This window comes from Eulemur rufifrons, chromosome 7, assembly GCF_041146395.1.
Source record: "Eulemur rufifrons isolate Redbay chromosome 7, OSU_ERuf_1, whole genome shotgun sequence".
In the NCBI taxonomy this organism is placed as follows: Eukaryota; Metazoa; Chordata; class Mammalia; order Primates; family Lemuridae; genus Eulemur; species Eulemur rufifrons.
The window spans coordinates 57,088,820-57,116,422 of NC_090989.1; the positions used below are offsets into that span (position 1 = coordinate 57,088,820).

Sequence of the window (27,603 nt, forward strand, 5' to 3'; positions counted from 1 at the left end):
TGAGGAGAGGAGAAGAGAGGAGAGGCGTAAAACAAACAAACAAACAAAAAACCATTGAGTCGCTGAATTATATACTTCAGATTTGTGTATCTTTCTGCCTTGCAGTGTGGTGAGGTGCTATGTAGTTTGTTTTTGTTCATTTTTGTTGGCGTTTTTGGTGTTTTTTGGTTTGGCTTTTTGCGTTTCTTTTCTTTTTTTTTCTTTCTTTCTTTTTCTTCTTTTTTTTCTTTTCTCTTTCGTTTTCTCCTCTTTCTTTTCTTTCTTTCCTTTCCTTTTTTTTTTCTTTCTTTCTCCTCTCTTTTCGCCTTCTAACTGGGGACCCACGGTGAGCTTCGGAACGGGCCAGGTCCCTGGCTCTGGTACATACCGGATCCTGAGCAGTCACCCCCAGGGCCGGCGATCTGCGGGCACGCAATCGCCATTCTAGGGCCCACAGCCAAGTCACTGCGGAGCAATAGGGTACCAAGAGGCTCCCTGGACGGCCCCCTCCCCTGGTCCACAGACCTTATATAGGGTACCCGCCCAAGTGTAAACACTGAATACTTCTCCAGAAGCGAGAGTGTGGAACCTGATCCCTGGGGACATTGGGCCAAGACAGACTTTTGCCCGTGGGAGCTACAGCAACTGGGGCGCTGAGCAAGCGAGGGCACCGTCCTCTCCCCATAGCTAGTATCTTGCCTGCAGATAGAGACAGAAACCTCCCCTATAGAGGAAGAACCAAAGGGAAACAAACAAACAAACAAAGAGAATTTCGGTCTACTATTAGTGTGGACCCTGCCTGCCTTCTGAAAGACCACAACACAGTGTCCTAACTCGCCAAAGCGGTCTTGGATCACTCCAATCCTCTAGAATTGGACCCATCGGAAGCAGTTCCCCAACAGAAACAGAAAAATCTCTAAACAATACACAACAGTCTCCCCCTCTTGCCAAAAGAAGCAACATACCTGGACTGTTTCACAGCCTAAGAATAGAGCACAAAGAGTCCTGTTAACCAGACTAAATCTATAAGTAAAGATCCAATGATAAATCTAGATGGGAAGGGCCCAGCAAAAAAACACGGAGAGCACAAAGAATCAAATGGAAAGCTCATCTCCAAAGAGAAATACCAGCTCCCAACCATTTGACACAAACCAGACTCAAAACACCAACATGTCACAGGAAGAATTCCAATTATGGATTATAAACAAGCTGAATAATATACAAGAATCAATGGATAAACAACACAAGGAAAACAAAAAAAATACAGGATTTGGAGGAAAAATTCACTAAAGAAATTGAAATATTGAAGAAAAACCAAACTGAACTCCTAGAAGTGAAGAATTCACTCAGAGAGCTACAAAACACTGTGGAAGGTCTCAAGAGCAGGGTAGATCAAACAGAGGAAAGAATCTCAGAAATTGAAGATAACTCCTTCCAACTAAATAAGTCAGTCACAGAGATAGATCAAAAAAGTAAGAGAAATGATCTGAGTCTTCAAGAAATGTGGGATTATGTGAAGAAACCTAACTTGAGAGTTATTGGCATTCCTGAGGGTGAAGAAGATAATAAGCAAGGGTTGGACAAGCTATTTGAAGACATAATCGAGGAAAATTTTCCAGGCCTTGCCAATACTCTAGACATACAGATTCAAGAAGCTCAAAGGACCCCTGGGAGATTCATAGCAAATAGGAAAACACCACGCCACGTAGTCATCAGGCTGACCAAAATATCCACTAAAGAGTCACTTCTCCGAGCTGTAAGGAGAAAGAAACAAGTAACTTACAAAGGAAAACCCATCAGAATTACGCCAGATTTCTCAGCTGAAACCTTACAAGCAAGAAGAGGTTGGGGCCCCATTTTCACGCTTCTGAAACAGAATAATGCCCAGCCTAGAATCTTGTACCCAGCTAAGCTAAGTTTTCTATACGAAGGAGAAATCAAGACATTCTCAGATAAACAAAGGTTGAGGGAATTCACCAAGACAAGACCAGCCCTCCAAGAAGTACTCAAAAGAGAATTACACACGGATCAGCACAAGAAAGATCCACGACTGTAAAACTACTCAAGAGCTAAAGATCAAATTCCAGATACCACAATGGCCCAGGAGAGAAAGCATCACAATGAAGTTCTACCCAACAAGCTGAACAAAAAACTGTCTCACTTATCAGTTTTCTCAATAAATGTGAATGGCTTGAACTCCCCGCTCAAGAGACATAGACTGGCCCGATGGATAAAAAAACACAATCCAAGTATCTGCTGTCTTCAAGAAACTCACCTAACCTGCAAAGATGCATTTAGACTGAAAATAAAAGGATGGAAATCGATATTTCAAGCAAATGGTAACCAAAAGAAAGCTGGCGTGGCAATCTTTATTTCCAATAACTTAGCTTTCAAACCAACAAAAATAATAAAAGACAAAGATGGCTACTACATACTGATTAAAGGCACAATTCATCAAGAAGCCATGACTATACTCAATATATATGCACCCAACCTAGGTGCACCTAGATTCATAAAGCAAACCCTACTAGATCTCAACCAAATGATAGATAACAATACTGTAATAGCTGGAGACTTTAACACCCCACTGACAGTACAGGACAGATCCTCTAAACAGAAAATAAACAAAGACATAATGGACCTAAATAGAATGCTAGAACAAATGGGCATGGCTGACATCTATAGGACATTCTACCCAAAGTCCACAGAATATACATTCTTCTCATCAGCTCACGGGACATTCTCTAAGATTGACCATGTCCTAGGACATAAATCATGTCTTAAAAAATTCAAAAAAATAGAAATTATACCATGCATCTTCTCAGATCACAGCGGAATAAAAGTAACAATGATCACAAACAGAAACCCTCACTCTTACTCAAAGTCATGGAAGCTAAATAACCTTCTCCTGAATAATTATTCTATAAAAGAAGAAATCAAGATGGAAATCAAAAATTTCTTTGAATTAAATGACAATGGAGATACAACTTATCAAAATCTATGGGATGCAGCTAAAGCAGTCCTGAGAGGAAAATTCATATCCATAAATGCCTATATCAAAAAGACAGAAAACATGCAAATAGACAACCTAACGAATAGACTCAAAGAGCTGGAGAAAGAAGAACAGAATGATCCCAAACCCAGAAGAAGGCGAGAAATTACTAAGATCAAATCAGAACTAAATGAAAAGGACAACAAAGAAACTATAAGGGAAATTAATAAAACAAAAAGTTGGTTCTTTGAAAAGATAAACAAAATAGACACACCCCTGGCTAGACTAACCAAGAGCACAAAACTAAAATCTCTAATAACCTCCATTAGGAACATGAAAGGAGAAATCACAACCGACTCTACAGAGATACAAGATATCATCTATGAATTCTACAAAAATCTTTATGCACACAAACTGGAGAATGCAGAGGAAATGGACAAATTTTTAGAAACACATAGTCTTCCCAGGCTCAACCAGGAAGAAATAGAGTACCTGAACAGACCAATATCAAGAACTGAAATCGAAACAGCAATAAAAAACCTTCCCAAAAAGAAAAGCCCTGGTCCAGATGGGTTCACACCTGAATTTTACCATACATACAAAGAAGAACTGGTGCCCATCCTACATAAACTATTCTCCAATATTGAGAAGGATGGAATTCTCCCCAACACGTTCTACCAAGCCAATATAACATTGATACCAAAACCTGGAAAGGACGCAACAAAAATAGAGAACTACAGACCAATTTCCCTCATGAATATAGATGCAAAAATTTTCAATAAAATACTAGCAAATCGAATCCAAGTACTTATCAAAAAAGTAATCCACCATGACCAAGTGGGCTTCATCCCAGAGATGCAGGGGTGGTTCAACATACGTAAATCTATAAATGTAATTCACCACATAAATAGAAGCAAAAACAAAAACCATATGATACTCTCATTAGATGCAGAAAAAGCATTTGACAAAATTCAACACCCTTTTATGATAAAAACGCTTAACAAAATAGGCCTAGATGGAACCTACCTAAAAATGATACGAGCCATATATGACAAACCCACAGCCAACATCATTCTGAATGGAGAAAAACTGAAAGCACTCCCACTTAGAACTGGAACCAGACAGGGCTGCCCACTATCTCCACTACTTTTCAACATAGTATTGGAAGTCCTTGCGAGAGCTATCAGGCAAGAGAGCAGAATCAAGGGAGTCCAAATAGGGAAGGAAGAGATCAAACTCTCACTTTTTGCTGATGATATGATGCTATATCTGGAAAACCCCCAGGATTCAACCATGAGACTCCTGGAATTGATTAACGAATACAGCAAAGTCTCAGGCTACAAAATTAATATACACAAATCAGAGGCATTTATATATGCCAATAACAGTCAATCGGAAAACCAAATTAAAGACTCAATACCCTTCAAAATAGCAACAAAGAAAATAAAATATCTAGGTATATATCTAACTAAAGAGGTAAAGGACCTCTATAAGGAAAACTATGAAACACTGAGAAAAGAAATAGCAGAACTTGCAAATAGATGGAAAAATATACCATGCTCGTGGATCGGAAGAATCAACATTGTTAAAATGTCTATACTACCCAAAGTGATCTACAGATTCAATGCAATCCCTATTAAATTACCAACATCATTCTTTACAGACATAGAGAAAATAATTATACACTTTGTATGGAATCAAAGAAGACCCCGTATAGCAAAAGCAATTTTAAGCAACAAAAACAAAATGGGAGGTATTAATTTGCCAGACCTCAAACTATACTACAAGGCCGTGGTTCTTAAAACAGCCTGGTATTGGCACAAGTGCAGGGACACAGACCAGTGGAACACAACAGAAAATCCAAATATAGAACCATCCTCATATAGTCACCTAATTTTTGACAAAGCGGGAAAGAATATACTCTGGGGACAAGAATTCCTATTCAATAAATGGTGCTGGGAGAATTGGTTAGCCACTTGTAGAAGACTGAAACAGGACCCACAGCTTTCACCTCTCACAAAAATCAAATCACGGTGGATAACAGACTTAAACCTTAGGCGTGATACAATCAGAATTCTAAAAGAAAATGTAGGAAAGACTCTTACAGACATTGGCCTAGGCAAAGAATTTATGAAGAAGACCCCCAAGGCAATCACAGCAGCAACAAAAATAAATGAATGGGACATGATTAAATTAAAAAGCTTCTGCACAGCCAAAGAAACAGTCACGAGAATAAACAGACCACCTACAGAATGGGAAAAAATTTTTGCATACTACACATCAGATAAAGGACTGATAAAAAGAATCTATTTAGAACTCAGGAAAATCAGCAAGAAAAAATCAAGCAACCCTATCAAAAAGTGGGCAAAGGACATGAATAGAAATTTCTCAAAAGAAGATATAAAAATGGCTAACAAACATATGAAAAAGTGTTCAACATCTCTAATCATCAGGGAAATGCAAATCAAAACCACAATGAGATATCACTTAACCCCAATGAGAATGGCCTTTATCAAAAAAACCCAAAACAACACATGTTGGCATGGGTGTGGAGAGACAGGAACACTCATACACTGCTGGTGGGACTGCAAACTAGTGCAACCCCTGTGGAAAGCATTATGGAGGTATCTTAAACAGATTCAAGTAGACCTGCCATTTGACCCAGCAATCCCATTACTGGGCATATACCCAAAGGAAAAAAGGTCATTCTGTAACAAAGACACATGTACCCGAATGTTTATAGCAGCACAATTCACAATAGCAAAGATGTGGAAACAACCCAAATGCCCATCAATACATGATTGGATTAGTAAGCTGTGGTATATGTACACCATGGAATATTACTCAGCTATAAGGAATGATGAAGATACGACATCTCTATGGTTCTCCTGGAGAGAGTTGGAACCCATTATATTAAGTGAAGTATCCCAAGAATGGAAAAACAAGCATCACATGTACTCACCAGAAAATTGGTTTCCCTGATCATCACCTAAATACAAATCTGGGAACGACACCAATTGGACATCAGACTGAGGTGGGGGGTGGGGGAGGGGATGGGGGGTATGCCTACACAATGAGTGCATTGCGCACCGTTTGGGGAGTGGTAACACTTGAAGGTGCTGACTCGGGAAAGGGGGGGTGGGGAAAAAAAATATGAAACTGTTGTTTTTAACTTGCAAAAAAAAAAAAAATAAATAAAATAAAATAAAATGGTCATTGTGTGTGAAGGAGGGAGTCAGCGAGAGTAATGTGATAGGATTTGTGAAGCATCTCACAGATTGTGTCGAGGCCATTTGAATCACTAAATTATGGAAGAGCTAATCTTCCTTGACATATAACTATCTCTAGCAATCCTCGGCTGATCACTGCAGCCTAATATAAATTAGTTGGGGGCATTCAGGGATGGATTTTTGCTAGATGTGTACGAAGAAAAGAGAGAGACAAGGGAGATCAGGGCACTGGACGAATGCTATTGATCTTTGTTTGTCCCATTCAGTTCAGGCTGCTATAACAGAATATCAGAAATTAGTTGACTTAAATAACAGAAATTCATCTCTCATAGTTCTGGAGGTTGGGAAGTCCAAGGTCAAGGTACTGACAGATCCAGTGTTGGTCAGGATACACTTCCTGGTTTGTAGATGTTGGTCTTCTTGGTGCCTTCTCACATGGCAGAGAGAACAAGCTCTGATCTCTTCATCCGCTTATAAGAGAACTAACCCCATTCATAAGGGCTCTACCGTCATGATCTAATTACCTCTCAAAGGCCCCACTTCCAAATTCCTCACCTCCAAATACCCCCTCATATTGGGGATTTAGGCTTCAACATATTAACTGGAGGAGCAGGGGCATAAACATTCAGTCCATAGCATTACTGAAATGAAGAATCATAAAATTTAAGGTGGATATGGAAGGAAGTTAAGAAAACAGTGAGCTAACAGGTTAGAGAAAGCAAATGGTAACGGAAATAGAGGTCTCTGTGCCATCACAGAACTACTGGACATGGAGTAGCCAAAGGAATAGTCAGGAAAGGAGAAAGGTTGAAGTCAGAGAACAGGTTACTTGAATAGCTGACTTTTAAGCTTGAGTTCTTATAAGTATTTGATGGGCTAAATTATGACCCCACCCCATTCATATGTCAAAGTTCCAACTCCTAGTACTTCAGAATGTGACTGCATTTGGGGAAAGCGCCTTTAAAGAGATAATTAAGCTAAAATGGATTTGTTTGGGTAGGCTCTTAATCCAATGTGACTGGTGTCCTTATAAAAAGAGATTATGACATAGACAACACACACATATGGATGACCATGTCAGGACACAGTGAGAAACAGCTATCTCAAGACAAGCAGAGAGGTCACAAAAGAAACTAACCCTGCCAACACCTTGATCTTGGGCTTCTAGCCCCCAGATTGTGAAAAAACAAATTTCTGTTGTTTAAACCACCCACTCTGTGGTATTTTGTTATGACAGCTGTAGCAAATGTAAACACAGTAACATTTGTCCGGTGAGTGGCTGTGAAAATGTGTGGGTGAGCTGTAAAGATCAGGGGAGATGAGGGAGTCAAGAATTCAGAGCCTGATGCCATTTGATTAATTATCCATGTGGTGTCAGCATCATTCAGAATAACTGTTGCTCTTTGAATGAAGACAAAGATAACCACATTCTCAAATTTTTAATAAAGAAATGGGATCAACCAGTCCACCAGGTGGTCAGAAGATGACAATATAAAGAGAAAAGGTGATATAGCTAGCTGAATGACAACGGCTTCAAAGGAACAGGATTTTTATTTTAGTTTTATGATTTTATTTCTTTTCTTAAGATTTTATTTTATTGCAGTAAGAACACTAACATGCAATCTATCCTGTAGAATGTTCCACTTGAGAAGAATGTATACTCTGCTGCTGTTGGTGGACTGTTCTGAATACATCTGTTAGGTCCATTGGTCTGTAGTGTTGTTCAAGCCATCCGTTTCTTTACTGGTCTTCTGCCTATACGTTTTATCCATTATTGAAAGTGAGGTATTGAAGTCTCCTACTATTCCTGTATTACTATTTTTCCCTTCACTTCTCTCAAGGTTTGCTTTATATATTTAGGTGCTCTAATGGGTAAATATGTATTTATAATTGTATCTTTCTGGTGGCTTGACTCTTTTATCATTATACAATGTCATTCTTTATATTTTATCACAGTTCTTTACTTAAAGTCTATTTTGTCTTATATAAATATAGCCAGCCCTGCTCATGTTTGGTTACCATTTGCATGAAATATCTTTTTCTATCTCCTCACTTTCAACCAAGTTGGGTCTTGTTTTTTTATTCATTCAGCCTCTCTGTGTCTAGATTGGAAAGTTTAATCCACTTACATTTAAAGTCATTATTGATAGGGAAGGATTTGCTATTGCCATTTTGTTCATTATTTCCTTGTAGGTCTTTTGTCTGTCTTTTCATCTTTTGCTTTCTTCTTTGTGTTTTGCCATTTTAGGCAGTGAAGATCAAGTTCAAAAGCATAATGCATGAAACAGTGAGGAACAAAGAGGATATTGAGGAAGCAGATTCAAGAGACATTTAAGACGCATAATCAATAGGGCCTGGTGAACCACTGAAGGACGAGGTGGTTAGAGGTAGGCAAAATACTAGAATAATTCTCAAAATTCTGGTTTTGGTGACAGGGAGAATGCAGGAGAAAGAACACATCATAGAGAAATTGTAATGAAACCCATTCAGACACCTCAAAATTATCACCAGAAAATCAAAAAATCATCAAGTTCTGTCAATGCTGTCCTCTAAATATCTCTTCTCTGCACACTCTTTCATACTCTGGTCATATCTTACCTGGAATGCAACTGCCCAATAGATCCATCTGCCTGTGATTTGACTCCCTTGTATCTTCTCTATGCTGCTCCCAAAGTGAACATGGTAGTGACCATGGCGGCAGAATGGTTGTGTGCCCATGGGACACAGTCTTATTGGAAATATCCCAGAACAAAGGGCAAAAGCTTAATGCTTTCAGACAGAAATAAGATCTGATAATTGAGCTGGTAGGGGCGAGGGCTTATTGCTATTTGGACAGTTGAGGTCTGTGGCATATCAGTTACACAGAGTAATTCACTTTTACATTAGTAATAATTCTCAAAAAATACTAGAAACACAAGTACTAACAGGCAGTATTGCCTGAAATGACTTTTAAATTATGCTGGGTTTTTTTGGTCTTGTATGCCACTGCTGTAATTTAGATGTTTGTCCCCTCCAAATCTCATGTCGAAATTTTATCCCCAATGTTGGAGGTGGGGCCTAATGACAGGCGTTTGAGTCATAGAGGAGGATCCCTCATGAAAAGATGAATGCCCTCTAGCAGGGATGCGGGGGTGAGTGCTCACTCTATAAGTGTTGACAAGAGCTGGTTGTTAAAAAGAGCCTGGTACCTTTCCCCACTCTCTCTTGCTTCCTCTCTCACCATGTGATCTCTGTACCTGCTAGCTCGACTTTACTTTCTCCCATAAGTGAAAGTAGCCTGAAGCCCTCGGCAGATACAGATGCTGGTGCCATGCTGCCTTTACAGCCTGCAGAACTATGAGCCAAATAAATCTCATTTCTTTATAAATTACCTAGCCTCACGTATTCCTTTACAGCACATAAATGAATTAAGATACCTACTTTTAATTTTTTAAACTTATTTTGAAATAATTATAGATTGACAGGAAGTTGAAAAGGTAGCACAGAGAGCTATCATGTGCCCTTCACCCTGTCTCTACCATTGGTTACATCTTATGTGACTATACTGAAACCAGGAAGTTGACATGAGTATAGAATGTGTGCATAGTTCTATACCATTTTTTCACATGTGTAGATTCTTGTAACCATAATGGCAATGGAGATTAAAAAACTATCTCATTGCCACAAAGATCTCCTTCAAGCTACCTCTTTTGTAGTCACACTAACTCTCCTCTCACCCACCATTCCTAACCCTTGGCAAATGCTGGTTTGTTTTTTGCCTTTGTGTGTAGGAAAATGACTGAAGGGTGCATATAATATTATATTTTGTGACGTGAACATTCATGCTTTCTCACAGAGCTTCTTTTGCAGCTATTGTTCCCTTCACCTAGCCACCTGCACCTACCTCCTGTCCACCTGCCTACCTCCTACCAATTCTTCAAAATTAAGGTACAATAATACAAAATAATAACTTATTTTAACTTCTTCCTTTCTTGATAGTTCCCTGCTCTAAATTCACAATATATATTGTCTGTACCACTGATATTTTAGTCACCAACTCCCTTGTGAAACTTTTTATTGTTCAGTCATAAGAGTAATTTAACTTTTTTAATCTACGTATTTTTTTCTCCTTGAGAACAGAAACTGTTTTGTACTGTTTACTGAATCCACCACAATGGCTATGAAGACGATGAGTATTTGTTGATTAATTTTAAAAAGCATTTTTTTCTAGACAATACTAATATATTTTTATAGCCCTTTATTGAGAAGAGCTTCAAGGAGAATACAAATGTTACCTCAATCATACTGATGGCACTTCCATGAAGGTCATCAGAATTATGACCCTGGCACCTTCGTTTAGACAGTCAATCAGTATTCATGTGACTGAATTATCCTGTGCTCACAGTTAGTAAAATTAGAGATATTAAGTGAGATTAATAATTAATACTGAATTATTAATCATTAGGAAAGGAGCAATGAAAGATTAGGAGAGAAAATAGAGGTGGACTGGGGGCAGAGGAGAAGTAGAGATAAAGATGAGGAAAGGTTCACTCAGACCTTGGTATTGAGCTTCTGACTCTCAGAGAGACTGACTGATTCAGGTCAAAGCATTTTGACACGCTGTGTTTCTGGCCAAAAGTTACCATGGTTGAAGCAAAGCCTGATATATAAACCTGCATTTTGATAGGGGATCATTGCCAATCAATTAAAGCATGAAAGAGAAAGGAGGTGATGAGGAGAATGTGGGGCTCCTAAGTGATGTTCAGCTAACCAAGCCAAGTACCAGCCAGCTGAGCTTCCTGTGGCTGCATCCCTGGCCCCCACTGCAGGGTCCAGGAGTGGGGCTGATAATTCCACCTGCTAGTGTCCATCTACAAGATTACTTCACTACATAGTAATTGAGATTTAAGCATGAAGACAATTAATAATGACTTACATGAGAGATCCCAGACCACGTTAACTGGCAAACAGGTCCAGGAGTATTAATATAACCAATTGGCTTATAGTCCCTTTCCACTTCAAAGAAGAATACAGTGTGATCTTTACTCTAAGAAAAAAGACACACCCCCCCCCAAATGTATGTTATTGTGAAATCTAGTCCATAGATCACAAAAAAAAGCATTTAATAGCATTCAGTATATCTACTGTATACTTATATCTACAATGGTCATATACCCCAGGTTATCCTGAGAGAATTCTCATTTCAAATTTTTGCTTAATTTTCCATGAGAACATTTGACAAGCCACGTGTTCCATTATGCAGTTCTGAAAATGTGATAATTCACAAAAATTCTACCATGCATATGCTCACCTATTAATGCATAAAGAATTTACACAGTTATTCTCTTCATTATGGCAGTTCTACATAAGAACTTACCCATGCTCAGTAAAATACTAATTATAAATAATACATCTAGCATGATCCCCAGTGAAAATTCTCTATTCATTTACAATAAGCATTAGAACTCAATCTGTAAGAATATTTTTAAATGTTATACACAGATCACACTGAAAGAATATGAATACAAAGAAAACAAAATATAAATATATTCTTAGAAAATGTATTTCAGTTAGTAAGGCACAATCAAGTAGGCAGATTTATAAGACAAGGTTAATTATGAAATTTCAACAGGAAAAGAAAGGAAACCTACTACTTACCCCTGTGGCTAGAATTTCCCCATCGTGTTCATAAGCTAAAGCAGTGACAGAAGCAGTATGGGGTTTGAAAACATGTTTCAAGCGAAGATCCGCATCCAAAATTTTCTTCCGTCCTGCAAAAATCGTGAGCCCTTTTGGATCATAAATTTCAAGAATTCGAACAACTCCATCTTCAAATCCTACAATAATTTGTGCTCCATTGTAGCTTACCTTGGAAAAAATTAAATGTAAAAGACCTGAAATTAATTGATTAAGAAAGTTTTACTATATAACAGATAACCATATTTTATTTAGACTTAGGGTAATTTAACATTGGCTGCCTGTTGGCAATTCTTTATGCCACTTTCCTATAACCTCTATCTATTCTAGGAGTTTTCTTTTTTTATCACTAATAACCACAAGAAGAGTAAACAATGCAATCCAAACACTCAATGAGCAAACACTAGCAGAGTATCTGCCTACCCCCTACTAAGCACCTATCACCAGAAACTCAGTGGTGAACATAAACAGACTCAGTGCCTGGTTTCACAAAGTTTATGGTCTACTGGAAGCGACAGACCTTAATCAACACACAAATGAGTGTAAAATTATGAACTGAAATAAATACTAAAGGAAAAAAACATATTCTTTGAGAGCATATAACACAGAAAGTTGGCTGAGACTGAGGGCTTCCCTAAAGAAGAGATGGGGGAGCTGATATACAAAGGATGCTCAGGAATTACCTAGGCATAGGAAGGTAGAACAAGCACTCCTGCGAGCAGATATGGCTTATGCAAAGGTCCTGTGGCAAGAAAGAACATACCTCAAGACAAAGTTATAGTCTAACTAGAGAAGACTAGCATGAGGGGGCAAAAGAAGAGGCTGGAAAGGAAGAGAGGCAAGCACTAGATCATAAAATGTTTTACAGGGTACATTAAGGATATTCTTTATCCCAAGAGAAGTGGGAAACCATCAAAGCACTTTTAGTTGGGCGTTGCAGGGGCTGAGGTTGACATGGTCAGATTTTCTATTTCAAAAATGTCATCCTAGCTGCAGTATGGAAAACAGATCTGAGATGGTCTAGATAGGATGCAGGGAGACCTTCTGGAAGCTCTATTAAGAGATGGCTGCCACACTTTAGGAGAACTATTGTGGTCACTTGGTCTGAGGTAATGCAGTGGAGATGACAGATACGGACATATTTTAGGGAGAGGTATAATGGCCCTCTTTGATGACAACTGGATATGAGGGATGAGGCAGAAGGAGGTATCAAGGATGACTCATAATGGCATTTACTGAGACAGAAAACACTGGAAGAGAGTCAGGTGTGTGTAGTTTGTTGTTGCTATTGTTGATTTAGAGAGTTAGACAGGTTGAGTTTGAAGTCCCCTTGGGATCTCAAAATGGAGATGACATATAGTCTACAGCTTAGTGGAGAAGTCTAGGCTGGAGATACAAATGTGGTAATGCTTGAATGTACTGACTACTGTCTTGGAAGGCATTCAGGAGAAGGGCATGAGCTCAGGCATCCTTCAGAGCAGAGTGACCATCCCTGAGGCCAGGCAGTTTAGAGAATCTTGGAAATAAGGAAACCGTACTCCATTCAACTCCAGGTGAATGTTGTTTATTCAACAAATATTTACTAAGTGTCTAAATGTACCAGTAACTACGGAGGTACTGGAGGTTCAAAGAAGAACAAGGTATGGTTGTCACCATGAAAAACATACAGTCTAGTGGCAAAGATAGGCAATAAAGCAAATAATCTTAATATGCCCTGATAAGTGCCATACTAGATACATATACAGCCCTCAGGGGAAAAATCACAAAGGAAGGAGGACCTAACTCTACTTGAAGGTGAGTTCACAGAGGGCTATGTGGGGATGAAGTTTGACCTGAGCGAGTCATAAAGACTAATGTAAAGTCTTCTAGAAAGGCAAGGAAGTATGGAGAAGGGACATTTCAACTTTAGCATAATATCCATATGATCACTACTTAGATATAGGCTTGAAAAGGAAACATTCCATTAATATCACAAAACCATCTGAATAAATGATTCAATTACATATTATTTTATATATTTATATTATATTTTAATGACTTCAGTTAAGAGTGTAAATAGATTAGGATAAAGAGTGAGCCAAGTCCACCTGTTCAAATGCTCCATCATTTCTGCTTATTCTAGCCTCAACATGGGGCTGGCTTTTTTCCCTGGCCTAAGTTCTCCTTCTGATCTTGATCCCATCATGAAATTTCCCTTTATTCCAGTTATATTTACATCTGATTTTGGTCTGGAATATTTTCTCTTTGATTTCAACTCAAAACAGTAAAGATTATTCACTACCCAAAATACTCCCATGGCATTTTAAAAACCTAGTTTCAAATTCTTTGATACGCCTCCTGTGGTGAGATGAAGTTTAAGACCTTTCCTCTGCAATGTGGGTGGGGCTTGTGACTGTGTGACTGCTTCACCCAACTGAGTATGGCAGAAGTGATATTTTGTCTTCTGAGGCTAGGCCATGAAAGGCCATCAGCCTCTGCCTTGCTTGTTGGAACACTAGATCTTGGAGCCCTGAGCCACCAGGTAAGAAGTGTGAGTCCTGAGGCTGCCATGCGGTGTTGAAGCCCAAGCCACATGGAGAGGCCATTAGGTAAACACTCCTGTTGACAGTCCTAGCTTAGCCCAGACTTCAAGTCATCCAATCCAGGTGCTAGCCTTGTGATCAAGAAGCCTATGGATATTCCAGGCACCAACCATTCAAGTCTTCTCAGCTGAGACCTCAGACACTCTGAAGCTGAGACAATCCATCCAACTGTCATCTGAATTCCCAATCTAAAGAGTATGTGAACAAAATAAAATGATTGAAGATGGCAGACGAGAAAAACTTCCAGCCAGAGTGTCTCTGCATGAAAGATAGATTTTAGATTAAAGTGAAAAAAACAAATAGGCAGACAAACATAGATTGCATAAGGATTGGAAGGAAGCGTGCCTGAAACTACAGGAGACTCTAAAGGATGAAGCTGTGGAGCGGAACTGGAAGGAGAAAGGCATCGGCAGGGTCTAAACCCTGAGAGGCTTGGAAACCAGTGACAAGGTTAGGTGGAGCAGTTAAATTTCCCCTCCTTTGCATCTCGGACTGCTGGTGGGCTCCCAAGCTGCTGGAGAGAGCTGCTAACACCAGCCCAGAGACTGCCGCCACCAGTGAGCAATGAGCCTCTTGTAGACAGGGCACCAGGCTCCCAGCTCCCTGGGGGCACCTCCTGCCCCACACACCCAAGCCGATCAGCAGGTGCCATATTGCTTCATTCTCCCCTTCCCCTTCTCTCCCACAGCTGCTGAGAGAGAGGCATCTACAGGGAACCAGATCGTCCCTTTTGGGACCCTGCAGTGGACTGAGGGGTACTTGGACTGTGTACTCCCTACCTGCCAGCCCTCCCAGGTGCTGCTTGCCTGGTGACTCCCCAACAGAGCGGGGCAAACCCCAAGACAGAAAGACATTGATTCAGCTTGGGCACCCCACGAGTCACTGGAGACCAGCACTCTTCTCCCTGGTAGGGTCAGGGATTGATCTCCTGGACCCACGGGACTGGCCTGCAGACCAGATTCCGTACACCCAGGTCTTGATCGCATTGCCTGGGGGCACAGAAGGGATACTTGTGAACTAGTCTGCTGAGGTGTGTGTGCCTTCAGGGACAGACCAGAGTGGCTGCTAGCTGCAGCATCCTTGAAGGGTAATCCTCCTCCCATGGAAGGGCCATACTCCCAGCTCAGGCTGTGATTCTGGGCAGGGAACCTCCTGGCTTGCATCACAATCAGGGGAGATCTGCTGACTTGAGGTCCTGCCTGCTGGCACAGGCCTGGGAGAAACCGCAGAATAGGGGAGGGTGGACAGGAGTGAGGCCTGCTCCAGACTGCTTGTCTCAGACAGCCCCACCCTCACATGCAGACTTTTTAGTAGTTTTTAGTAGTTTTGCCCAGAAGCAGAGAACAGACCTTTGACCCCTGCTAATAGCATTTGTGGAGCTTGAGGGCAGGCTCACTCAACCCAGCCGTGCCCAGCCTCACTCCCCCACCTTCCCCTGCCCCTAGGTGGAAAATAAGGACACACCTGGAAGTTCCAGGGCCACCTGAGTCACTAGAGTTCCTCTCCAAAGGAATGAGAGCTGGTTACAGGACCCAAAAACAACACTGCAGCTTGTTCCTCCCAGCAGGCGCCACCTACTGACAGGGAGGTCAATTTGCACACGCAGTTTCTGCATTTACTGACTCATCACACAGGGTATGGTCGAATCTCACCCACAAACATGACCTACTGGCTCAGAGACTAAACAGGCCGTGTCATTATCTAAACAAAAATTTAAAGGTAAGAAGCAACAGCTGCTCCAGTTAGGAAGGAATCAGTGAAAAAACTCTGGAAGTATGAAGAATCAAACTGAAAGCACACCCCCAAAGGGGAACATCAGCTCTCTAGCAATGGATATAAACCAAACTGAGAACACTAAAATGACAGAAGAAGAATTTTGAACATGGGTTGTAAGAAAACTCAATGGTACGTAAGAGAAAATGGATACCCAACACAAAGAAACCACACACACAAAAAATCCAGGACTTAGAAGAAAAATTGACGAAAGAAATTGAAATATTAAAGAAAAATCAAACAGCACTTCTGGAAATGAAGAATTTATTCAAGGAATTATGAAACACAGTGGAAAGCCTCAAGAATGGGATAGATCAAACAAAGAAAGAATCTCAGGGATTGAAGATAACACCTTTCATTTAAATAAGTCAGTCACAGAGATAGAGCATAGAAATAAGAGAAAAGAGCAAAGCCTACAAGAAATATTGGATTATGTGAAGAGGCCTAACATGAGAAGTATAGGCATCCCTGAGGGTGAAGAAGAAAATAAACAAGGGTTCAATAAACAATTTGGGAATATAGTGGAGGAAAATTTCCCAGGCCTTGCTAAAAATCTAGATATCCAGGTACAAGAAGCTCAAAGGACTCCTGGGAAATTCATTGCAAACACAAAGAGACCATGTCACGTAGTCTTTAGATTGGCCAAAATAAACATAAAAGAGGCCTTCCTACCTCCTACGAGCTGCAAGGCAAAAGAAGTAGGTAAACTACAAAGGAAAACACATCAGACTAACTGCACACTTGTCAACTGAAACCTTACAAGCCAGAAGAGACTGGGGCCCCATTCTCACTCTTCTTAAACAGAATAATGCCCAGCCTAGAATCTTGTATCCTACAAAACTGAGTTTCTTATATGAAGGAGAAATAAAGTCCTTCTCAGACAAGCAAAGACTGAGGGAATTCATCCAGACAAGACCTGTCCTCCAGGAAGTACTCAGAACAGTGTTACACACGGATTAGCACAATAAACACTCATCAATGTAAAATCATCCAAAAGCTAAAGGTCAAAGGCCAGATACCACAATGGCTCAAAAGAGAAGACAAAGCAACAAAGTTCAACTCAACAGGATGAATAGAAATCTGCTCCACTTACCAATTCTTTCAATAAATGTCAATGGCTCCAACTGCCCACTAAAGAGACATAGACTGGCCAAAGGGATAAATATACACAGGCCAAGTATCTTCTGTTTTTAGGAAACATATCTAACCCATAAGGATGCATTCAACTCAAGGTAAGGGATGGAAAACAATACTTCATACAAACAGAAGCCAAAAGAAAGCTGGTGTAGCAGTTCTGATTTCAGATAACTTAGTCTTCAAATCAACAAAAGTAATGAAAGACAAAGATGGTCACTATATAATGGTGAAGGGAACAGTTCAACAAGAAGACATAACAATTCTATTTATGCACCTAATCTGGTGCACCCAGATTCATAAAGCAAATCCTATGTGATCTAAACAAAATGATAAACAGCAGCACTGTTGTTGCCAGGGAATTCAACACCCATCTGACAGAACAGGACAGATCCTCCAAACAGAAAATAAACAAAGAAACAATGGACTTAAACACAACTCTAGAACAAATGGGCCTGACTGACATTTATAGAACATTCTACCCCAAAACCACTGAATATACATTTTTCTCATCAGCTCATGGGACATTCTCTAAGATTGACTATATCCTAGGCCACAAAGCATGTCTCAACAAATTTAAAAAAATAGAAATTATCCCATCCATCTTCTCAGATCACAGTAGAATAAAATTAGAAATCAACTCCAAAAGAAACTCTCATCTCTACAGAAAGTCATGGAAACTAAACAACTTTCTGCTGAATGATTATTACATTAAGGAGGAAATCAAAAGATTCTTTGAACTAAATGATAAAGGAGACACAAGTTATCGAAATCTATGGAATATAGCGAAAGCACTCCTGAGATGAAAATTTATATCCATAAATGCTTACATCCGAAAGACAGAAAGATCACAAATCAACAATCTAATGAATCATCTCAAAGAACTGGAAAAGGATGAGCAAACCAACCCCAAACCCAGCAGAAGAAAAGAAATAACAAATATCAGAGTGGAACTAAATGAAATCAATAACAAAAAAACTATACAGAAGATTAATAAAATAAAAGTTGGTTCTTTGAAAAAATAAACAAAATTAACATGCCTCTTGCTAGATTAATGAGAAGCAGAAAAGAAAGGATTCTAATAAGCTCCATAAAGAATGAAAAAGGAGAAATTACAACTGATACCATGGAAATACAAAATATCATTTATAAATACTATAAAAACCTCTATGCACATAAACCTGAAAATGTTGAGGAAATGGACAAATTCTTAGAAACACACAGCCTCCCTAGGCTCAATCAGGAAGAAATAGAATTCCTGAACAGACCAATATCAAGTACCAAAATAGAAGCAGCAATAAAAAAACCTTCCTAAAAAGAAAAGTCTCAGACAAGATGGTTTCACACCCAAATTTTACTAGACCTACAAAGAAGAACTGCCTATCCTGCAGAAAGTATTCCACAACATCAAGAAGGAAGGAATCCTCCGCAACAGGTTTTATGAAGCCAACATCACCCTGATACCAAAACCAGGAAAGGATGCAACAAAAAAAGAAAACTACAGACCAATACCCCTTATGAATATAGATGCAAAAATTCTCAACAAAATCCTAGCAAACCAATTCAGGTGCTTATCAAAAAAATAATCCATCATGACCAAGTGGGCTTCAACCCAGAGATGCAGGGATGGTTCAACATATACAAATCTATAAATGTAATTCACCACATAAATAGAAGCAAAAACAAAGATCATATTATCCTGTTAATAGACAGGGAAAAAGCATTCGACAAAATTCAGCAACCTTTTATGATAAGAACACTTAACAAAATAGGCATAGACAGGACTTACCTAAAAATGATACAAGCCATGTATGACAAACCCACAGCCAACATCATACTGAACAGGGAAAAATTGAAAACATTCCCAATTAGAACTGGAACCAGACAAGGTTGCCCTCTCTTACCACTTCTATTGAACATAGTGCTGGAGGTTCTACCCAGAGCAATCAGACAAGGGAATGAAATCAAGGGTATCCAAATGGGGGCAGAAGAGGTCAAACTATCACTCTTTGCTGATGATATGAACTTATATCTAGAAAACCCCAAAGATTCTGCCACGAGAGTACTGGAATTGATAAACAAATTCAGCAAAGTCTGGGGTTACAAAATCAATGTACAGAAATCAACAGCATTCCTATACACCAACAATAGTCAAACTGAGAACCAAATCAAAGACTCAGTACCCTTCAAAATAGCAACAAAGAAAATAAAATACCTAGGAATATATTTAACTAAGGAGGTAAAAGATCTCTACAGGGAGGACTACAAAACACTGAGGAAGAAAATATCAGAGGAGTAAACAGGTGAAAACCATGCCATGCTCATTGGTCGGCAGAATCAACATTGTTAAAATGTCCATACCACTCAAAGTGATCTACAGATTCAATGTAATCCCTATTAAAATACCAACATCATTTTTTGCAGATCTAGAAAAAATAATTCTATGCTTTGTATGGAACCAGAGAAGACCCCATATAGCAAAATCAATCTTAAGCAAAAAGAACAAATTGGGAGGCATCAATTTATCAGACTTCAGACTATACTACAAGGCCATAGTAACTATAACAGCATGATACTGGCACAAGAACAGAGACATAGACCAGTGGAACAGAACTGAGAACCCAGATATAAAACCATCCTCATATAGCCATCTAATCCTTGACAAAGCAGACAAAAACATACGCTGGGGGAAAGAATCCTTATTCAATAAATAGTGCTGGGAAAATTGGATAGCCACATGTAGAAGACTCAACAGGATCTATACTTTTACATCTTACAAAAATCAACTCATAGTGGCTAACAGGCTTAACCCTAAGACATGAAACTATAAGAATTCTAGAAGAAAATGTTGGAAAAACTCTTACAGACATTGGCCTAGGCAAAGAATTTATGAAGAGGGTCCCAAAGGCAATCACAGCAACAACAAAAATAAATAAATGGGACCTGATCAAATTAAAAACCTTCTACACAGCCAAGGAAACTATCACAAGAGCAAACAGACAACCTACAAAATGGGAGAAAATATTCATATGCTACACATCCGATAAAGGGCTGATAATTAGAATCTATATAGAACTCAGGAAAATCAGCAAGAAAAAAATCAAATAACCCTATCAAAAAGTGGGCAAAGGACATGAACAGAAACTTTTCAAAAGAAGATAGACTAATGGCCAAGAAAAATGAAAAAATGCTCAACATCTCTAATCATCAGAGAAATGCACATGAAAACCACGATGAGGTATCACTTAACTCCAGTGAGAATGGCCTTTATCAAAAAATCCCAAAACAATAAATGTTGGCATGGATGCGGAGAGATAGGAACACTCATACACTGCTGGTGGGACTGCAAATTAGTACAATCTCTGTGGAAAGTAATATGGAGATACCTCAAAGAGCTACAAATAGAGCTACCATTTGATCCAGTAATCCCATACTGGGTATCTACCCTAAGGAAAAAAAAGACATTCTATAAAAAAGACATCTGCACTAGAATGTTTATAGCAGCACGATTCACAATTGCAAGATGTGGAAACAACCCAAGTGCCCATCAATACATGAGTGGATTAATAAATGTGGTATATGTATACCATGGAGTTCTACTCAGCCAAAAACACAAACAATGGTGATCTAGCACCTCTTGTATTATCCTAGACAAAGCTGGAACCCATTCTACTAATTGAGATGTCACAAGAATGGAAAAACAAGCACCACATGTGCTCACCATCAAATTGGTAGGAAATTATCAACACTTATGTGCACATAATAGTAGTAACATTCATTGGGTGTCGGGCAGATGGGAGGCAGGAGGAGGGGATGGGTATATATACACCTAATGGGTGCGGTGCTCACCATCTGGTGGATGGATACGCTTGAAGCTCTGACTCAGGTGGGGCAAAGGCAATATATGTAACCTAAACATTTGTACCCCTGTAATATGCTGAAATAAAAATATAAAAAATAAAATAAAATAAAAATAAAATGATTGCTGTTTTATGCCACTGCATTTTAGGATAGTTTATCACACAGCAATGGACAACTAGAGCAACTTCCTATCTCCACATAATTTTTTTCTATAGCTCTTACCATTACCTAACATAACACACATTTATTTGTTTACTGTCTGCCTCTGCCTCCCTCCCACTAAAATGTAAGGTCCATGAGGGCAATTATATTCATCTTTTTGTTCACTGCTATATTCCCAGAATCTAGAGCAAAGCCTGGCACATTGTAGGCACTCTGGAAATATTAATAGGATGAATGAAATTGGAGTCAGATAGATGGAGGACAGATATAATACATAAATTTATGTTGGGTAATTACTTTGCAACATGGAACTACTCCTAATCTGCAGGCAGTATAAAATAGAATTTTCATTAAAATCAGAACTAAGCCCATAACAATGGTCATGCTATGATTTCTATCATGTTCTCAGCAAAATAAACTAACTTAGAATTTTTATTCTTCCCTAAAATTCCAAGTCAGAAAATACATATAATGTCCAAGAAATAGTGTTGCTATACCATATTTACCAATAGATTCTTCAGAAGTTCATTAAAACAACAAACATACCATTTGGGGTACCCAAGCAAGGGCAGTACCTCCTTGTTTGAATTTCATCTGAGCCAAAGGAGTTTTGCCAGCAAAATCATAAATTCGAACAGAGCCTATAGAAAGATAGTTTTAAAAGAAAAAATTATATACATAATATTTTTAAAAATAATCTTGGCTTACTTTTTACATATTGAATATTATAATAAGAAATTTCATAAATAAGTAAATCAGTTAATAATTCAATACCCTTTAGTCAAAAATTTCCACATATAACCTTAAACAGATAATTTGTAAACATTCACAATAAAGAAGAGAACTGATGATTAACTGGTGGATCAATTTCACCTTGCATAGTTCATATAGACTTGCCAGAAATTAAGGAAGAAAGGAGATTGAAAGACTAGGAAAAGCACAAATGACACTTGAAAAATAAATAGTATTTTCAAGAACAACTTACAGATTGTGTTCTTATTTTAATCTCTCACAATAACCATGGCTGCTGCATTTTGTGCCTCTACACTCTGCAACAACTCACCTCATCTGCATTCAAGAGGTTTCTTTTTTGGAAAAATCCTCAAATGTTTTTAAATACATATAAATATCATACTGAAAACAAAACAAGGCCAGATATATTTTCATTGAATCCCTACTTACAGTCCAAGGCAGTTGTGGCCATGAGGTAAGTGATAGGAGAAACAGCTAAATCTTGGATAGCTCCAGAATGGAAGGAGAAGAGGCATTCTGGATCCTGGGTCTGAGAACAGACAGACAGCTTATTACATCTCAAAGACAGGGTAACATAGAATTAAGGTCAAGTTTTTAAAAATGCAAGTAGAACCCTATAACACATGTGCAATTTTATTTGAATAAAAATATGAAAAAGCATAAAAGGTTAGAAAAGAATATGGACGTTGGGTTAGAAGAACCATGGAGTCCTGGCTTTGAATTTAATGACTATGTGACTCTGCTCAAGTCACTTCAAATGCCAGTTTCCATTTCTTCATTGGTAAAACAAGATGATGACAGCTGCCTGCCTACTAAACAGCGTAGCAGTGAGGATCTTGTGAGATAATATAAATAAAAATTCCATATATTTATGAAAACTGTAAAGCACTGTATCGTGTTAGGCATTGTCATTGCCACTTATCTTGTAAGTTTTACTATGAGATACACCTTTTTTAATGTAAAATTATAACAAGAGAGTGAACTCTCATGATTAGCATATGTTGAGCAAGTTTTGATGGGAACAATGATAAAACATGAAGAAAGATAAAGTAGCCTTTAAAGAACAAAAAAGGTTTTTACTATAAAAGTAAAGAAAAAATAAGAATAACAGGTAACTTACAATATTTGAAAAACTAAGGTCAAGCTTCCATATGGCTCCATTGGCATCCTAAAAAATAAAAACCTAATAGTATTTTGTTCTATCATTTTGAACTTTCATCAAATTAAAAAAATATTCTTCCTACGATTTATTAAAGTAGGGATAAGCAATATCAAAAGCTTATATCTATTTTAGAGTGTGATTAAAATTTAATAAAAGCAACTTCTATATATTTTAGAAGACAACCATACAGTAAGCAAAGCCATTTCATAATACTTATAGTCAAATGGACTTTCAGCCCAGAAAATCAATTATACTACTATTTTAATTTTATGTCCAGGTAACTTTAAGGAAATAAGAGAAAAAAATGTAACATACCTGAGCCAACCAAAAGTTACTTCCAGTTTCATTCATTTTTACCATAGAGAAGAGTTTGACATTCTTGCCTACTTGAAGTTCATTAATAGGCTCGATCTGTAACAGTCCAGTCTCATCTATAACATCAGCAGTGTCTATTGTCTCGAAATCCCATATCTTGTAAAATTAATAGGAAAATACTTTAATCAATCAGAAGTTCCTGTATATTTATTTTCTAAGCCAGAAAAAGCCCTGATTTTTTTTAAAGTCATTTCTTCTTGTTTCATTAAAATTAACAATGAGTAGGTATAATTAGAACAGAGTATAATCTCAACCCTTGAAATTTTTTACTCTGAACCAGGGTATAATAAATTATTATAGTTTCCTTTGTATTTATAGCAATTAGTGAGAAAGTACAGCCTTGCATAAGAATTTTAATTTGCCCAAAATAAACTTTATTTCAAGGTTTCTATTAGGTTTTTCTTCATATGAGGTGGCCATATGGAGTAAACGATGCAGTTGTTCAGCAAGACAGTATAAGGAGCCTTGTTTTCTATACACCAGTAGGCCCCTGGAAAGGGGAAATATACATTTTTGGTTAATGATTCAAGCACTATCTTCATTATAAGCAGGAAAAATAGATGCAGATAATGTCTCCATTAGAAAATGTTTGTCTTACTTAATATCAATTTGTACGCTAACTCATGAAGATTGCTGTTCCTTGGGAGAGGAGTCCAGAATACTACAGGAAGAATGAGGGAACTCAGTTTCACCTCACTGAGAGACTCAGAAGGACTTGCCCTGTGAAGTGCCGTAGCCACCCTGGATAGTTCTGTTGGCACACCCTGCCGTATTATCCTAGAGAGACTGAATAACTCAGACTTTGGGAAAGTAACTCCCAGGAGACTGCTGTTGTCCCATGGGTTACCCTGGAGAGGGCCAGATCCTAGGATCAGACCAACCCCTAGAAGTAGGGGGTAGGTTTTTCCTAAAGGGTGAGAGGTAGAAACTTACAATGTGAAGGACTAAAGAGATGAGGGTGCACTGTGAAAAGGGAAGCAAGCTTAGAAATTAGTGGTGTCCATGAAGGGATCCTCTCTGAAATATTTAACTTCTTTTCCCTTAAAGTTTTCTCCCACTTGGTATTGGGATATTTTGGGGTGACATATATCTTGGAGGAATAGTGAATATAGTATATAAGAAAATAAAGGACATAAAAGATCTCAGAGCAATCCATGACATCTAACTAAAGATTAAATTTAATATTGTACGTGCAAAAACCTACACGTGGGTTCAAAAAGCCAATGGTAAGAGGACCCACTGTAGGAGATACAGCTTAAACAATATATTAGACACACTAAGCTCAATAGGTGTCAACAGAGTGATCAGACTATTAAAAAATACTACCTTACTCCTGATAATACTGCTTATAGAATGTCAAGAGAACACCACCACTATCTTATGAAAATCCACAGTAGAAATATTTACCAAGGGGACTACAGGGCAAATCACAAGACTACAGGTCAGGCTGCAACAGTAGAATACACAGTCACACAAGGTGCCAGGCAGGGAGGGTGGGAGAAGTGTGACGGAACAGCAACCAAGGGGACTTAGACATGGGAACTGTTCCACTCAGCCAAGGCTTTGGGCAGGAGAGCATCCACAAGGGGAAGCAGGTGAGTTCCCCAGCATAAGAGGCATTGAGGCGGCAGCAACCATAGGCAAATCCCATCAGCTCACCTCTGTGTGTATTTCTAATTGGTAACCTCAGGAAAAAATAACTAACAAATGTTCGGCACTTTTGTTGCTAGAAAATGACCCATTCATACCAAGCAGTTTGGAAAGATGTGTGGGTCCACTGTTCATCTTGTACTAACATGGGTTTTTATTTTCTTAAGCTATTATTTCAATAACAGAATAAAAATAACAAGAGGTCCCCTCAGAAAGTTTCAGTGCTAAGATGTAGTAAATTAATTTTGACAAGAATGCAAGTATTTATGATAAAGGAAGAATTATTTTAAATGAATTGGTCTTAGGAGTAAATAATCATTGATCTCCTTCATAAAATAACTGTAATGAAAAATAAACACCAGATAAAATCCCTTGGGTAATTTGAAAGTCTTAGACTTTAGGAGCTACTGTTCAAGTATCAAGAAAACTTACCCTAACACATCCATCTGACCCAACAGTAATAACTTCACCCTCATCCAGCATTATCTGGTTGATGGGACCATGGTGACAAGACTTGTTCCCAGCTCGACAGAGCTCCACTTTGATGAGACCACCTTCCCAGAGCAGCATGTTGCCCCATTCTGATCCTGAGAGCACCTAGCAGGTAGGCATATGGAAAGAAAGGCATGCACATTAAAACAGAAATATATATATATTCATGCCTCAAATAGTGGGTGAAATTTATTTTTTAAAGATTACTTTTATTGGTCATGAAAATAAAAAATTGAATATACAAAAATAAGAAAATATACAAATAAAAACCTACTATCCCAGACACAACCACTAATCACATTTTGATGTATTTTTTCTTGCATCATGTACAGTTTTACATCATTGTGATTAGGTTGTGTGTTGCTGGTAGTTTTTCATGTATATATATATATATATATATATAATAGATTTCTTTGTATATCTCCTAAGGTCATACATCAAAAGAGGAATTAATGGGTCAAAAATTAGAGATATGCTTAAAGTTCTTGACAGATGAGATTCTACTTTTTAAGTACGATACTATCAAATTTTAAAAATGACAGGTAAATTGTGAGGCTAGTACTCAGTTGAGCAGATTATAGCGTAACAATATCCAATTTCAAACAAGGACAGTCATCTGGAACCACCTCAAATTAATCTGTTTAATCCAGAATTTCCCAGAGTACATAACACCAAACATTAGTTCCTAGGATGTTTAACAAGTGTCACATAATACATGATACTCATTCAGCATTGACTCTGTGCCAAGCACTGCTTGAACACCTTACATATATGTATAGTTACATATATATTTAATGCTAAAAACCATATCAACTAGGCACATTTATGAGGGATACCATGTACAGTTGTGCATGTTGAATACTTTATTTTTCCAGAAGAAATAGCTTTTTCTCATTCCTGCAAAGGACATATGGACCAATGGTAATCTTGACTATCATTATCCCCATATTACAGAGGAGAAAACTGAAGCACAAAACAGTTAAATAACTTGCCCAGAATTGCCCAGAGGAGTCACGATTCTAATATGGGCACCAGGGTTCAAAAACTCCTATTCTTTTTTTTGTTTGTTTTTTTGAGACAGAGTCTCACTCTGTTGCCTGGGCTAGAGTGCTGTGGCATCAGCCTAGCTCACAGCAACCTCAAATTCCTGGCTCAAGTGATCCTCCTGCCTCAGCCTCCCTAGTAGCTGGGACTACAGGTATGCACCACCACGCCCAGCTAGTTTTTTCTATTTTTACTTGCCCAGCTAATTTTTTTTTCTGTTTTTTAGTAAAGAGAGGGTCTCATTCTTGCTCAGTGCTCAGGCTGTTCTTGAACTCCTGACCTCCAGTGATCCTCATGCCGTGGCCACTCAGAGTGCTAGGATTACAGGCATGAACCACTGTGCCCAGCACCCCCCCCAAAAAAACTCCTGTTCTTGACTATACTACCTCAGAAGGTAGATGCTAGGATAAACAAAATCAGACAAGTTTGTTTTCCCTAGGACCCTTGGAAACTTTTATTAGGAATATTTGCTGGGAATCACCAAGACGAATTTCTAGGTATAAAGGAATTTGACTAGGAAAGTCTTATTTTCTTGGAATTTCTGTGTAGACTAACGTTCCATAAAATGCACTTTGGGACACTCTGATCTAATTTTTGCCTGCCGGCCTGCTCTAGGGTTCCACATTCCCATTTCCCTCTCAACTAGAGTAACTGATAACTTTACTCCATCTTTCTACCTCATGCATCTATCTATTTTTACCTACCCTATCTATTTTACCTATTATTACCTGTTATTAA

At 38.5% G+C, this 27,603-nt stretch overlaps 1 protein-coding gene across 1 annotated transcript in view; it reads right to left on the reverse strand.

Moving 5' to 3' along the window:
• CFAP44 (cilia and flagella associated protein 44) overlaps positions 1-27,603 on the reverse strand; it is a 103,519-nt gene that overhangs the window by 50,667 nt on the left and 25,249 nt on the right. The window contains exons 8-14 of the mRNA XM_069472618.1: positions 25,762-25,926; positions 23,620-23,775; positions 23,263-23,310; positions 22,572-22,671; positions 21,936-22,030; positions 11,839-12,048; positions 11,117-11,227 (exon numbers count right to left, since the gene is read on the reverse strand). Of these exons, the coding sequence (XP_069328719.1) occupies positions 11,117-11,227; positions 11,839-12,048; positions 21,936-22,030; positions 22,572-22,671; positions 23,263-23,310; positions 23,620-23,775; positions 25,762-25,926 (885 nt within the window). The remainder of the gene's footprint in view (positions 1-11,116; positions 11,228-11,838; positions 12,049-21,935; positions 22,031-22,571; positions 22,672-23,262; positions 23,311-23,619; positions 23,776-25,761; positions 25,927-27,603) is intronic.